Source organism: Mytilus edulis, chromosome 13, assembly GCF_963676685.1.
Source record: "Mytilus edulis chromosome 13, xbMytEdul2.2, whole genome shotgun sequence".
Classification (NCBI taxonomy): Eukaryota; Metazoa; Mollusca; class Bivalvia; order Mytilida; family Mytilidae; genus Mytilus; species Mytilus edulis.
In genome coordinates this window covers 24,072,758-24,088,873 of record NC_092356.1, presented here as the reverse complement: position 1 = coordinate 24,088,873, position 16,116 = coordinate 24,072,758, and the positions used below count along the sequence as shown (strand labels likewise).

General features: G+C 32.4%; 1 protein-coding gene across 1 annotated transcript; it reads left to right on the top strand.

The window, feature by feature from the left end:
* Positions 1–4,909: 4,909 nt before the first annotated feature.
* Positions 4,910–6,109, top strand: LOC139500193 (acetylcholine receptor subunit beta-type acr-2-like). Its single transcript, XM_071288932.1, has one exon. It carries the CDS (start codon positions 4,946–4,948, stop codon positions 6,107–6,109), a length of 1,164 nt encoding a protein of 387 aa, XP_071145033.1. The 5' UTR covers positions 4,910–4,945.
* The last annotated feature ends 10,007 nt before the right edge of the window (positions 6,110–16,116 follow it).

The following is a 16,116-nucleotide window of genomic DNA, read 5'->3' as shown; positions in this document are numbered from 1 at the left end:
ATATAAGTCTTGACTTGCATCTAGAATTTGACAAAAGAAATGATTTCAGCTTCCCAATTGTGAACTTTTCATTTCTATGTAGCATCATTCCAACAGTGCCTGTATAAGGAGTGTATATTTTCAAGTTTATGCAATATTCCACAGCTTGAATTTCGTATCATGATTCCCCGTTGATATGATAGCTGCTTACAAGTAAGCTATGGAACAACGTTTTCATAGTGGTGAAGTTGAAATCATGCCTTCGAAAATTTTACAAACACCGACATGAGTTCGTTGATCGATATGGAATATTTGTTGAACTGATGATGAGTGATATGTTTCAATTGTTGTAGCCACAACCCCGTCCACTTTTCCTCGAATGTGACCTACCGAGTAAGACTTGCATGGGCATCCGACGGATGGCGAAAGTGGAGCAGGATATGTCTGTTGGTTTACGTAGAAAACACCCTTCGAAAGTAAATACCACAAATATTGTGAAAATCATGAGAGCGACAGTGTCGAGTGTTATAAAGTAATCGTTCTTTTGTCTCGTCACCTAGAGACATTGAAATTGCTACATTAATAAAGAAATGCAGATGGAAGCATTAATTTATTGATCCTTGCCCCAAATGTTCAATAAAGAGGGGAAATAGCAGTTACTTTAATTTAGGATTAACAACAGGTGTTTTAACAACGTATATCATGTATATGTTACAACTGGCAATACTTCGAAACTAAAATGCCAAAGTCGATGGGATCATTCCAACAAGGCTATCAAAGCATAATTAAAAGTTCCTAACACTGTAAAATGTTCTTGCTAAGTGTATTGAAACGCCCTTTTTCGAATAGCATTGAACACATTATCATATTGCAAACTAGTAAATTAAATTTCCATTAGTTTTCGTAAGTTTGTCACACAGTAGATAATTAAGATCGGTGGCGATAACTTGATTGATTGTAGTTAGCTTAACTTCCAATTGCAAATATTTCATACAAGTTCAGAATAAATTATGAAGAAAAAATCCAAAGTATTTCTACTGAGGATATGGAGGATGGGTTATCAAGACGATATTTAACCGTAAAAAAGGGTATGTTGATTGTAACTTTTGTTTTTAATTATAACTTCCTTACTTAAATTGGGAAGACTATGTCGATATCATTTCGAAACAAGTTCAACAAGGACTTAAGGTGGTACCTAACACTACAAGGAGATAACTCTGTTAAATCAGCAGAACGTTTTAATGACGTTGTTTTCATGAGGGAATATCAAGCTTCTCAATGATCAAAATAAGTGTTTGTCAAACTGCTATATAACCAGTGTAATTTTTCTGATTAAACGGTAAATTCAAATTTTTTGATTTTTTTTGATTTTTGTCAAAGGGTCAAAGTAAATAATCTGTCAAAATTTTAAGAAAATTAAACGAGCCAAATTAATTTTAGTTAAAGTGTTAGGTACCACCTTAAATACACACCGAAGAAAGTGCACCTGGATATGTAATTCGCATTCCTCATTCTTGAAAAAAATCTAAATTAATTTGCACAATGACAGAATTAGGAATGAAAAGCATTCTAGTCTGCAAGTAGTCATTATTATCTAGTTCTTAACTACTTGTATTGCTATTTATATTGATAAAATCACTTTTCGAAACAAACACTAAATAGGAATGTATGCTGAAATGTGAGCAAAATAAAATAGGTTATGCTGTATAATTTCAGGTGTGTCAAATATGTGGATTGGTTTGAAAGGCGAATACTGGTTGACAAATAAAACATTTGAGGATATATATGAAGTTAACACACAGCTAAATGGTTTTGACGGTATATATTCAAATGAAACAGAGGCAGATTGTGTACGATTTGATTATACGAGTAGTTATATTTTGTCAGATTTCAGCTGCAACTTTAGACGAAGGACAAAATATTTATGTGAAATCTTGATGCCATAGCAAAGCAAAGTAACACTTTTGACTGAGCTACTTATCATTTTTACGGATGTCATCAACCCAGGGTTCTGGTTTCAAAATATTAATATATTCAAGGAAAAGACTAGTTATGGTAACACCCTCTCCTCTGTTTCCGCCTGATGCACTTGCATGTCATCAACCAGTAATCACTGCCAACACAATAGCAATAGCCTGCTATGCATGAACAATAGCGAACGTTATTCTTCAACTTGGATTTTTTTATCCCCACTTGTTAATTTTAAAGACCATTAAATCAGTTTTATACAATGCGGTGTCGACTATGTATACCTTTTGTCAGACGTTTAGCGCCCTCTCCTCATAACCAACAAACCAACTGCGCCTATCGTGCCAACAAAAAAGGATGAAGGTAGATATGCTCCATTTTCTTAGTTTTGGGATACAGTATCATACACAACATTACAATATTAAAATTCATGGAGGCACACGGATAATATGGGATATTCACGAGAAGAAATGGTATTAATTATACACATGCAATATAAATATCAGGCCTTCTAGGTGACGGTTTAAGCACCGCTACACATACATGTAGACTGAGGTCCAATGAATTTATTGTAGTTAAAAAAAGCAATACAAAATCAGAACTATCATATGAAAATATGTTAACATGATATTAGGAAATGTATTTTATCTTCAACATAGCCAGGGGCAGTTTTGTTTTTACATGTTCTCTCAAATCACCTTTAATATCAACCCAAAGTTGTTCGAACGTTCAATACTTCAAAAGTTTTCGAACAGAATCATTAATTTTGCTTATATAATGTATGAATAATTTTGCAAAGTGTATATATTACTCCTGTATTTATTTGTTAGATATACAAAAACCGTCGACAGTCTTTAAAGTTTTGCTTGATTTGAAAGGATTCTAATAACTTTGCATCAGATTAGAATGTTACGTTAATGTTATGATTCTCTCGAGTATGCATCTGTTAGCAAGCTGAATTCAGTTGGAAGATGTTTAAAAAATGAAAACAACACGTAATTAATTTAATTTAATTAATTTTTGGGATTTACCTTTATCAGAATATTTGAAAGCCAAGCAAAAATGCATTCAAGAAACAGTTGAAGACCGATATAATCAAAAATGACATAAATATTTCAAAGGCGAACTTTGTGTGAGGGGTTTGAACCTTAAATCTTTACCAACATTTAACTAAAAGATGCGGAAGATAACAAGGAAACTTTGAAAACTCATTAGGAGACACTGACATCGACATGGCTGTTAACATACGACGACTAAAACAATAACAAGACACCCACAAACTATATAGACATCTTAAGGCTGCGCAACAACTAGTTATGCCTGCGGGATTGAGGTACTGACAACTAGAACATATCGAGACACAGATTTTCCATCTCTGTTAACCTACTCGTAATGCCATGCGTAAAACGTCCAATGTGATGACGTTAACACTAAGCACCTTTAGTTCAATAGCTTCCTTGTAAGCAGCAGCACGAGAATTATGATAGGAAAGGCAACTTAAGAATATCTTATCAACAGGCTGATATATTTTTTATATGTAGGCGCTGCTTGAATTAAAAGAGAATCGTACTATTTTTGATAGTACAGCTATCGTAAGACATTGTTAGTTGAAACTAAATATTAATGGGAACAAACTGTGCCCCTCTACTTGCCGACTTGGTTCTTTATTATTATGAGGCTGACTTCATGCAGGAACTTCTTAGGAAGAAAGATAAGAAGTTAGCAATATCCTTTAACTCTACTTTTCGCTATAAAGATGATGTTCTTTCACTAAATAATTCAAAATTTGGTGACTATGTGGAACGCATCTACCCAATCGAACTAGAGATAAAGGATCCTACAGATACAGTTAAGTCGGCCTCATATATTGACTTACATCTACATATTGACTATGAGGGTCGGTTGAAAACAAAACTTTACGACAAAAGAGATGATTTCAGCTTTCCAATTGTGAACTTTCCATTTCTAAGTAGCAACATTCCAGCAGCACCTGCATACGGGGTATATATCTCCCAATTGATACGATATTCCCGTGCTTGCATTTCCTATCATGATTTTCTTGATAGAGGGTTGCTGCTCACAAGGAAGCTATTAAACCAAGAGTTCCAAATGGTTAAGTTGAAATCATCCCTTCGTAAATTTTACGGACGCCATCACGAGTTGGTTGACCGTTATGGAATAACCGTTTCACAAATGATATCGGATATGTTCCTTACGTCGTAACTACAATCCCCTTCCCTTTCATGAATGTGACCTACCGAATTGGACTATTTACCGGATTTGTTATCAACATAAGCAACACGACGGGTGCCATATTTGCAGCAGGATCTGCTTACCCTTCCGGAGCACCTGAGATTTCCCCTAGTTTTTTGGTGGGGTTCGTGTTGTTTATTCTTTATTTTTCTATGTTGTGTTGTGTGTGCTGTTGTTTGTTTGTCTTTTTCATTTTTAGCCATGGCGTTGTCAGTTTGTTTTAGATTTATGAGTTTGACTGTCCCTTTGGTATCTTTCGTCCCTCTTTTATTATACATGTTACAATCATAAAGCAAAAATGATGAATCATTTGATAGTCAAATGTTATGGCTTCGTTATTGTGATGAGTTGGGGCGTTCCTGACTCAGCAATCAACATACATTGTAATCAAAATGTCATTATAACAATCTTTTTTAACGTTTCTCTTAATGAATTATATTTTGTTTTATTAAAAACGCTGAATCAATATTTTTGCATTAGTAGTATTCTCTTATGTAAATGGAAGCAAATACTATAAATTGAAACGCACTTAACAGATAAATTTACCATTTTTCATGAAAGAAATGTTTAAGTTTGTCCTCACTTTGAATGCGTATATGTTTGCTTCTAGATGTTATGTTATCATTTCAGTGGTTTTTAATTCAACACACATGTTTCCGTAATTTTGTTGTTGTAAATTCATATAACATTATAAACACGTTGATTTCGATACTACTCATCGTAGTAGATTAAGCGAAATTTTGCGATGAACTTTAAATCAGCAGCTTTTTACCTGACAATGTGTGTCTTTACAGTCACAGGACAAAACTTAGAAGATGCAAAATTATTACATGCCGATCTGTTGAAGGACTACAAACCAAGTGTCCGACCAGTTCTTAACCAATCAGAATCGTTAAATGTAAATGTGACCTTTTATATAACTTCATTTAATTCATTCAACCAGGTTGACGAAACAATATCTATAACAATGGGAACAACACTTACATGGAAAGATCCTTCTTTAATTTGGGACCCTGCTTCATATGGAAACATTACGTTGACAACCTTTGATTCGATCAATATATGGACACCATTAATCTTCTTGTTAAATAGTGCAGAAAACTTGAAAACAATTGGCAGTGATGCAAAATTGCCATGTACTGTGTTTTATACTGGAATAGTGACACATCCTCCTGGTGGGATAATTTCAGCAAAATGTCCAACGGACGTTTCGAAATTTCCATTTGATACTCAAACTTGTACATTAATTATTATCCCCTGGGGTATGTCATCATCACAAGTTACCTTAACATCAGTTTACAGTGGGGCACAACTAGGCTTCTACACTCCACATGCTGACTGGACCTTACTAGAGAGAAAAACTAGCACTGGACTGACAGATGGCAATCATTCTGCATTTTATCTCAATATGAAATTCCAAAGACAGTCATTGTATTTCAATATACTAATTATTATACCAACTTTACTGTTTGCTTTATTAAATCCGTTAGTATTTGTCCTTCCAGTGGACTCAGGCGAAAGAGTTTCGCTCGCCATGACCATCTTACTATCTTATGTAATATTCCTAACGCTTGTGTCTGGATCTATCCCTGCAACCTCAAATCCGATGTGTGGTTTACTTCTTATAATGATAGTAATTATTTCAATAAGTGGATTGATTGTTATTGGTGCCATTTATAGTGCAAAATATTATTATCTGCACGCGGATGAACACATGGGATTTCTACCGAAATTTTTCGCCAAGCGTTTCTTATTACGAACACGTAAGATCGTTCCAAATGTAGATGGACCGGAATTAGTTATTACCGGTAAAGATGCGTCACGAGCTTTGGATACTATATTTTTCTTTTCCACATATGCTGCAATTATCATTTGTGTTATATGTTACTTTATCTATGTTTCTTTCTGAAAAAGATTTAAAACCAGGTTTACGTTTGGAATTTTTTATTGTGCATATATATTTGTCGAAAATGTAAAATAATAAATTTGTTTTGATAGAACAATTAATGTTTTTGAACCGCCATTTGGATTTTGACAGTAGAAACCTCAAAAGTTGAAAGGTTGAAATATTTTTAGATAAACTTGTCATATAATTTCAGTACAATCTAATGTCGTTCAGTAGCCGTTGTAGTTGTTCAGAAATTCAGTATTTGTTCTATTAAACATGTTAAATGTAAAGTCATATGCTTTCTACTAAAAACATAAAGAACAGCAGGTGTTAACTTTCCCTCTTCTCTGGTATGTGGTGTTAACATATCTCAACTGATACGTTATGCTTGTGTATGTTCACATTATACTGACTTCAGAAACAGGAATTTACTCCTTACACAGAAAGTCTGTGTTAACTAACTTACGAATTTTTAACCATGTCTTCGATTTTAGTTTACCTATTGCGTCGTTTGGCCGGCTAAGTACCAAACGTGACCTATTCCCGTAGATGACGGTTGTACCCGAGTGGAGATTCGCATAGCTAAACGACATGTCTTGGTATGTATTAATCCAAAATGTATTTATTAAGTGATTTCTTTTGTAGTATTGTTGGTACATTTCACATATGGCTTATTTGTCAGTTAATTGGTCAGTATAAATATTTTAGTTTTTTTTTTTATTAATGATGGGTGTTTTTAAGTTTGTTACCTGTTCGGTATTACATTATCTTGCCTTATGATACAGTTTTTTTTTGGTTTTTTTTTTCGTTTACGAGGAAAGATTAGTTATTTCATTTTACAATTTCAAATTGAAAGCAACTTTATGCAAATGGTTATCAAAGGTACCAGGATTATAATTAAGTACGCCAGACGCGTGTTTCGTCTACATAAGACTCATCAGTGACGCTCAAATCAAAATATTTATAAAGCCAAACAAGTACAAACTTGAAAAGCATTATGGTCCAGAGTTCCAAAAAGTTGTGCCAAATAATGCTAAGGTAATCTATGCCTGGGATAAGAAAATCCTTAGTTTTTCCAAAAATAGTTATAAAGCCAAACAAGTACAAAGTTGAAAAGCAAAGGATTTGTTTGATTATACACAGTTTTGTTTAAGAAGAAATGTTGACATAGTTAGAAAGAACAACATAATGACACCATAACAAACATAATTTAAATTTAATATGCCTGTCATTGTTAGAAACTACATGGATTAACATTAAAAATCAGAACCTATTTTTGTTCTTGTCTACAAGGAAAACAAATATATTGATTTTGATTTTTAATTAACCTGTGTTGATTATAAAAAAAGTCACAACAAATACGTCATGTGTTGTGGCGTTGTTTGATAGAGCTGTCTCGCAGTGTATATTTCATTTGTGTTGTCGTAAATTCATGGGAGATGTCCGTTGTTAGTATGCGATTCAAACTTCATCTGTGTTGTCTGTGTTCCAGTTTTGTTTGCAGTCAATCTTTCCATGAGAATACAAGATCCGTATAATTTTGGGTTAAAACTTGTTGTCAAATTATTTATAGAAATTTTTTTTTATATAAAAGAGGGACAAAAGATACCAGAGAGACAGTGAAACTCATAGATATATAATAAACAGACAACGCCATGGCTTAAAATGAAAAAGACGAACAGACAAATAATAATACAAATGAAACAACATAGAAAACTAAAAACCAAGCGACATATTTTTCACATGTACCATAAAATATCATATACTCTCAAAAATTAAAATCGTATTTAATTTCCAATGATACAATAAATTCATATTCATTTGAAGATTTATTCTAAATTTTTGTCCGAATGTAACGTCTATAATTTTTTTTTAAATTCTAAGTGATTTTCCAACTAAATTTACTTGAAATTGGTGGGGGTACGATACAAAATCTGATCAAAAGGGAGATAATCATATAACATGGGTTTTTTTGTTATTGGAAAGGTGAACAACTCGATTGGATTTACAACGGAAAAACTTCCCAGATGTTTTCTTCTGGTTTTGCCATGTAACGGTCTGTTTTCCTCTATAGTAACGTATTTAGTACAAAAATGTACAATCTTCTGGTGATCTACATCTCCAAATAGTTAAAAACAATGTGGATTGTCAAAGGAATAGGCTACAAAAGAAGCAGGATATATGAAAGCAGTCGTAAGTGTGAAAAAGAAAGAGATGTTGGGAAAGTTCGTCATTTTCCAAGTATAAGGCAACAAACAATTGATGCAAACTTTGTTTTTTTTCTCTGGATTCCTTATCAGCCGATATTCATTAAATAAAACAAAATTACGTCGCTTTGTTTCATTGTTTCATTGAGTCCAATAGCGATTCTATCGATATCATAACATTGAATGTCTTATTTGACATGAATATCAATAATGTGGTCATTTTTGTAAATTTCCTGTTTACAAAATTTAGAATTTTAAAAAAAAACTAAGGATTTTTTTATCCCAGGCATAGATTACCTTAGCTGTATTTGGCATAACCTTTTGGAATTTGGATCCTCAATGCTCTTAAACTTTATACTTGTTTGGCTTTATAAATGTTTTGATATGAGCGTCACTGATGAGTCTTATGTAGACGAAACGCGCGTCTGGCGTACTAAATTATAATCCTGGTACCTTTGGTAACTATTATTTATATATTTACACCATGAGTGAAAATGAAAATTACAGGAGATATATAAGCAATTCATTTTAAAAGAATAAATTTCGCATACTTTGATACGTCTTAGTTTCACTGGTTAGTACTTGCCGTGTCTTAAGGAATGTGTCCCTACCTCAGCTTCCACCTAATTATAAGTATCATATGCAATTTATAAGTAAAGTGGTTTAAAAAATGTTCGGGCTATTATTAATAAATCGATTTTCGTGAATTCAAGAAGATTTTTCAATTAACGAGAAGTCTGTATCAATAGTTCTCTTATACTGGATGGATACTAATAATTATGTTTGAATAACAAATGATAAGAAACTCCATAAGTCAAACAAAGGATGGGTATCAAGAGGAATAGAAATATTAGTATATAGAACATATGGAAAACACGAGTAACTTGATATTCTAAAAACACAAAGCAAACACCTGTTTCTTTTGTTCAAGTGACAAACAACGTTTTCTTTTTATCATATCATATCAATTTAAACGGAGTAGAAAAAAAGGGTCATGTTATAATTTATATTTTGATATTTGACCCCTTCAGTTAGAGCTACTGTTTGCAGTATGTCTTTGATATACTGAGAGGCTCAGCCTAGAAATGTTGTATAACAGATAGTTAAAGCACCATTTTAAGCTAACCAAACCCAGAGGACATATTGAGTTTTTCTGATCAGTTGGCCCCAGACTTCCATCGTTTGTCCATTGCCATCTTTAACTTTAAACAAACCTTCTTCCCTAATACTTATTAGCCAGAATGATATAAATGTGTTTACAAAAACAACTCGGTTGTATATTTTAACACATTTTTGATGACACCGTCGGCAAATCAACATGACTAGAATATAAAACAGGAACTTATCAGCAAAACAAAACCTACAGATTGTTCACATACCCGAAATCGTATTTGGAATCCGTGTTTGAGTTAATCTGTCTATTTCGAATTCTACCGCATCTACGTTTTGGTGTTATCATCGTGGCTGCAAACTGGAAGTATGTTACAGGTTGCACTTTGTAAATACAGCTGTTTCTCAAACCACGCCTCTCTTGGTGAGATATATGATTTTCATAGATAGTTATTTATGTTAACGTACTGGTTCCTATATGTGATCTCTATGTTTTATCTTGTAGAAGCATACCTGTGTAATTTATCAGTAAATACATGTATGCATTTGGTCAAATTGAAATCTGTGGGAACCATTTAATCAAAGAAGGGGTAGTAAAGAATTTTAGTGTAAGTAAAGTTCGGGGCATATAACATGTATAAACATTGAAAATATTCCGGACTACCCTATATTTTGACCTTAAACAAATAGTATTGCATATGAGCTTTCTATTCTAGAATTAAAAAAAATCAAAACTTCATGGTAAAAGTGGTACTTTTAGTTGTAAAAGGAGTCCCCATCATGGAAATTTGCATTAATTAGAGATATATACTGAAATGCAACATATAGAGACAAATAAACAAAAATTACATGTTATATATTCATCAGTTTCAGTCTAATACCAAAGTCTGAAATCACTGTGTAGTACTTGAGAAAAGTGACACGAAAACATTTGAATGTAAAAGAAATACATGAGTATGCATGTCAAAGTGACAGCTATTCATCAACGTTCAATTGAAGCGGAGTAAACAATTATAACAAACCCTATCTCTTTCGACAACAGGAACAACTAGGAAACTCAATGCCGTAGTTTCGTCAATAAAACACCCCGACATATATATGCACGAAAAATGTAAAAAAAAATCAATTGAGAAAACCAGCGGCCTATTTTAAAACAAAACAATTTTCGAACTATAACCATGACAAACTGAAACCACTGACTGAAATACATTATCTTGATTTGGGAATGACAGATAATGGGAAGGGGTAAAATAATCATATAGGCACCAATGCTCCATTAATTTGAGACAGTGTTGTATCAAAAAACATAAGAACAAACAATGAAATCAGATATAAACAAAGCAGAAAAAAACTTAAACACAATCACAGACTTGGAGTTTTATGGATGTTATACAACACCAGCATGGTATTATTTAGTTTCATCGCAAATCGTTTATCTCCCCCTGTATTTCAATTATATATTCTAAACATAAACAATAGTTCAGAAACATCTTTAATATCCAATGAGGGATATTTTTCGAACACGTTTACAACTTGTTCAAATCTGACGCAAACGTTGAAAGAACTATAACTCAAACAGACCTACTATTCCTTTCAAAAGCATTGGTTCTAATTTTGTCCAATTACATATATCTGGTTTATTTCTAACTGATTCGGATCGTTCTCCTGAAAATCAGAGAACATGTTATTATGTTTGAACAATGGAAGCAGTTCGAAACATTCTGGAATAATATCCAAATTTGAAGGCAATAATACAATAGTTCTTCCAATCGAAATGTTGGATATACTTATCCTATGAAATAGAATATATAAATTCTAGTATATTGGATAATAAAATGCATAAACAAACGAATAAGACGATTAGCAAGCAGGTTTTATGACTACTGTGTTGCTTATTCAAAACAGTAGTATGGTTCAAACTTCCTCTATTATCTGAAAAAAAATAATTATGAAAATGGCCTAGATATATGTGTACACTGATTTGCACACACAGTTGTATTGTATGGTGATGTCCTTGTGATGCGTTATCTTTAGAGTACATGTCACATACAAAAATAAAACAATAACACATTTGATCAGGAAGTTAAGACAAAACTTAGTTATGGAAATACAAAACGTTGAATACATTTTTTGTTGATGATATCAAACCATCTTTAAAAACCACTTTAATTTCAATTATATAAAAGATTTTATAACAGAAGGGTTTGAAATAATTTTCCAGCCAGTTCCTTACAGTACATTTCTAAATAATCTAAAACAAACAAGTCAACGCTTCGAACATGTATTACAGTTTTCATTCAAAGCAATGTAAACATGAAATATTAATGCAAAAGCAGTTTAAAAATGCTCTAATCTAAATAAAAAAATGAGGGAATCACAATTCAACGGGGAAAAAGACCATACGAATGCACACTCGAATTAAATGTCAAAATAGGTAATAAGACATAATCGGTAAATTTACATATTACAGTAGGTAATTTAAAATAAGGGACGGTCAATTACAAAATCTCTCATAATATTAAAATTGAGTTTAGCTTGAGCCAACTGATGTCTTGACTAAAATTAATGGACAGAAATCAGAATATACGGGAAAAAAACAGTAGAGTAAAACTACAAAAACATGAAATAAACATCTCTTAATTGCAGTCACTGGTTACACATTCTAAAGTACAAAACGATACATAAACAATTTGATTCAAAAGCGTTTTTGCTTTTTATTAATCTTTTTTTAGACCCGGTCGAATGCACAAAAAGCCATGATTGTATGCATTCTTGTCATTATGCGTTATATTACATACACAAACTTCGAGAACATAGTTTTCACCGTTTTTTTTTTCGATTGGGTATATGTACCAGGTTAAAGTAAAATTTTACAACAAAAAACGCATCTTCTATATTTAGAGTTATACAACAATGGCTTGTCACGTTGACAGTTTGCACTGAAAGATAACTTACTGTTTCCACATTGATCTAGGGAATAGTTTCAAACATATGACGTGGTTTGTTGTGCATCTAAATCTATCCAACACTCCTCCGGATTTTTTTTAAATCACATTTATTTGATATTTATTAGTGAGGTGCTGTAAACGATTTTGGTGATCAATTTACATGGGTTGATCTAAACTTGCATTATCGTGGATATCTGATTTCGTGGTTTTGCTTATCTCTGCAAACAAAGCCTATACAACTAGAATTAATTCAATAATTCGTTAAATATTTTAATGCGTGGTTCACCTGTACCGACGAAAATAGGAATCCAACGAATAATTATGAATCCGAAGCATTCCATGTTAAGTTTGAATACGAAAAGTTGAAGTTGCTTGTACTTTTTGGACAGTTGTGTAAATTGTACTTTTTTGCTGCTGCTATCCGTGATGAGATCTTTATTTAAAAAAAAATGGTTTTCTATTTGAGAGGTGTGTATGTAAACAAAATAACCTTGACAATATAAAGTCACGCCATGCACTAAATTATGTCACAAAGCTCCAATTATAAAAGCATTGTTTTTGAACATGACACACGTATGACATGATTTTATCTTTTCATAGTTTTTGTTTTAGTATTTGCGCCTCTTGAATAAAATCAAGAATGTTTTTATAATAATGTGGGTCTTATTTGTAAAATTCATTCATATATGTATACATCACTACTTCATATTATTCAAATATACTTTTAGAAAATTCGCTCAACGATGATAGATCATGTAGATTAAGATATTATTATATATGGCAACTGAAATAAAAGAGGAACGAAAGATACAAGAGGAACAGTCAACCAAAACATGGTAACCTAGTTTGCTATTTTGAAAAAAAGACATGTTCATTTATTATTATAAGTCGCAATTTTAACAAAACTCATTAAACATGTTTAAGACACGATTAGAAATATTTTAGTAACAGCATTTAGCATTATCGAGATAATATAATTTTGTTAGATAATCAAGAATTACATTACGAAAGTAAACACAAAGACTTTTATATTACTTTAAATACACATAAACATCAATGTATGTCCTTTCGTGGGTACATATCTTTCATTTGCACACGGGGATCTTTTTAAAACTTTTACGACAATAAGAACAATGGTTCGTTCCCTACTGTTCAATTTCTTTTTTGGGACGGTAATGTCCAAATAAATCATCACTTTACATATCCCAACTTGTTCGCTGTTATTGTGTCTGTAGTAAAGTTGTAGATTTAAATGAACGTACGTATTCTTTAATGTATCACTAGTAACTACTAAAGTCATGTGTTTTGTTACCATAAGATATATAAATACCATTACTAACATCTCGCATAGATCAATGTTTAATTTTCTGAAGTATGGCTATATTTAATCATACGTTTTTTGATTGAGTTAAGTCTGCCAATTGATATTTTATCGTATGTTTTTCTTTGTTGTGATGTTATGCTATTGTTTCAGAAAAAGGGAGAAGGTTTGGATCCATTAAAACGTTTAATCCCGCTGCAAATGTTTGCACCTGTCCTAAGTCAGGAATCTGATGTACAGTAGTTGTCGTTTGTTTATGTAATATATACGTGTTTCTCGTTTCTCGTTTTGTTTATATAGATTAGACCGTTGGTTTTCCCGTTTGAATGGTTTTACACTAGTAATTTTGGGGCCCTTTATAGCTTGTTGTTCGGTGTGAGCTAAGGCTCCGTGTTGAAGGCCGTACTTTAACCTATAATGGTTTACTTTTTAAATTGTTATTTGTATGGAGAGTTGTCTCATTGGCACTCACACCACATCTTCCTATATCTATACCTGTATACATTTTATTACAAATGGGATATCACATGCAGACATATATTGTGTGTTTGTTTTTATAATACTATTTACTTTTGATTGTTATCAATTATTTGTATTTGGTTTAACGCAACACAGTGGTGCACACTCAATATATTCGTCCATTCTTCACGTTAACGTTTTTTTTCTTGCATTGAACAAATAACGTGTTTACCTAATATTGTAAAAAGAAAATATTTGATGTCGAATGACTTACTAGATTAGTGGAAATCGCCATTAATGCCGTAAAGTTGAAATCCGTCATTGTGTAGTCCATGAACCTGTTTCATAGTAGCAGTTAACTACGTTATATTTGACCTCCGAAAAAAATTCTTTCATGATGTCAGTACCGACGTCAGTATATGAGTTAAAGAATGTCAGAAGTATGCCAAAAATACATTACTTCAAGAAACATTGGATGCCCGAAGCTTCCTGTCAAGGGTAGAGGTATTCGATTAGTAAACTGATTGATATTCGCCAATTAAAGATACCAAGCTGTTTCATTTTGACAGTCAGTTAAGAAAAGTCAATGCGTGGGTTGAATCACTGATATTCATCAATGTGTTCTTAAACGTACATTCACTATGAAATAAAATCACAAAAATACTGAACTCCGAGGTAAATTCAAAACGGAAACTCCTTAATCAAATGACTAAATCAAATGATAAAACATATCAACCGAATGGACAACAACTCCCTAATTCTGACTTGGAACAGGTATTTTCAAATGTAGAAAATGGGGAATTGAACCTGGTTTTATAGCGCAAAACCTCTCATTTGTACGACAGTCGCATCAAATTTAATAATAATAATAATGATACGTGAAAAAACAAACAGACATAATGGGCAAAAATGTCATAAATAAGGATTACAAATCTAATTCGGTATGTCACATTCGTGAAAATGGAATGTGATTGTAGCTACGACATTAGGAACATGTCTAACATTTTATGACATTAAACGAGTGGATGAAGGAACAAACAAGATATTTGCACTCGTATAAGGAAGACAAAGTTAACATGAACGAAATACTAGTGTATGCATGTATCTTATCTGTAAGTGTCAATAATGAATTACGGCAACTATTAATGCTATATCATAGATGTATAAGAACAAAGATTTTGAAGATAAAATTAGATTTATATGGTTTTCATATAGTCTTTTGTTTGTGATCGATTTTTTTCCGTTCTGAAAAGATTTACCTGATTAAAACATAGGGTAAACGTATCTCGTTATAAGTAGAATGTTTTAATACTTATCTACAGATATAGTTCTCAACGAAACTGACAGATAAAATGTGAATGGTCGTCTCAAAAGCAGTACTGTGTGTATATAAATGTAATTCGTCATTTAATAAATACATGTATTTGAATGAAACAAATGTTTGTCCATATGTATTTACAAACCGAGGGACAAAAGATACCAGAGGAACAGTCAATCTCATAAATCGAAAATAGACTGACAATGCCATGGCTAAAAAGGAAAAAGACAAACAGACGAATAATAGTACACAAGAAATAACATAGAAAACTAAAGACTAAGCAATACGAACCCCACTAAAAACGGGGGGTGATCTCAGGTGATCCGTAACGGTAAGCAGATCCTGCTCCATATGTGGCACCCGTCGTGTTGTTCATAAAATTACAAACCCTGTAAATATTCTAATTCTGTATGTCACATTCATGAAAAGGGAAGGCGATTGTAGTTACGACTTATGAAACATATCCGATATCATCTACAAATTTTGTTGGGTTTTGGTTTTGAAGTTTTGTGTGCATGTCATATTTCCGCATAAATAAAGAGTTTGAATTTTTCTTGACATTTTCTCAAGAAACTCTTATAATCTTGATATATATTAAGATCATCTATCAAATCAATTAGAAATTTTATTTTTTTCTGTCTCTGACCCGCCAACATGGATGCCAT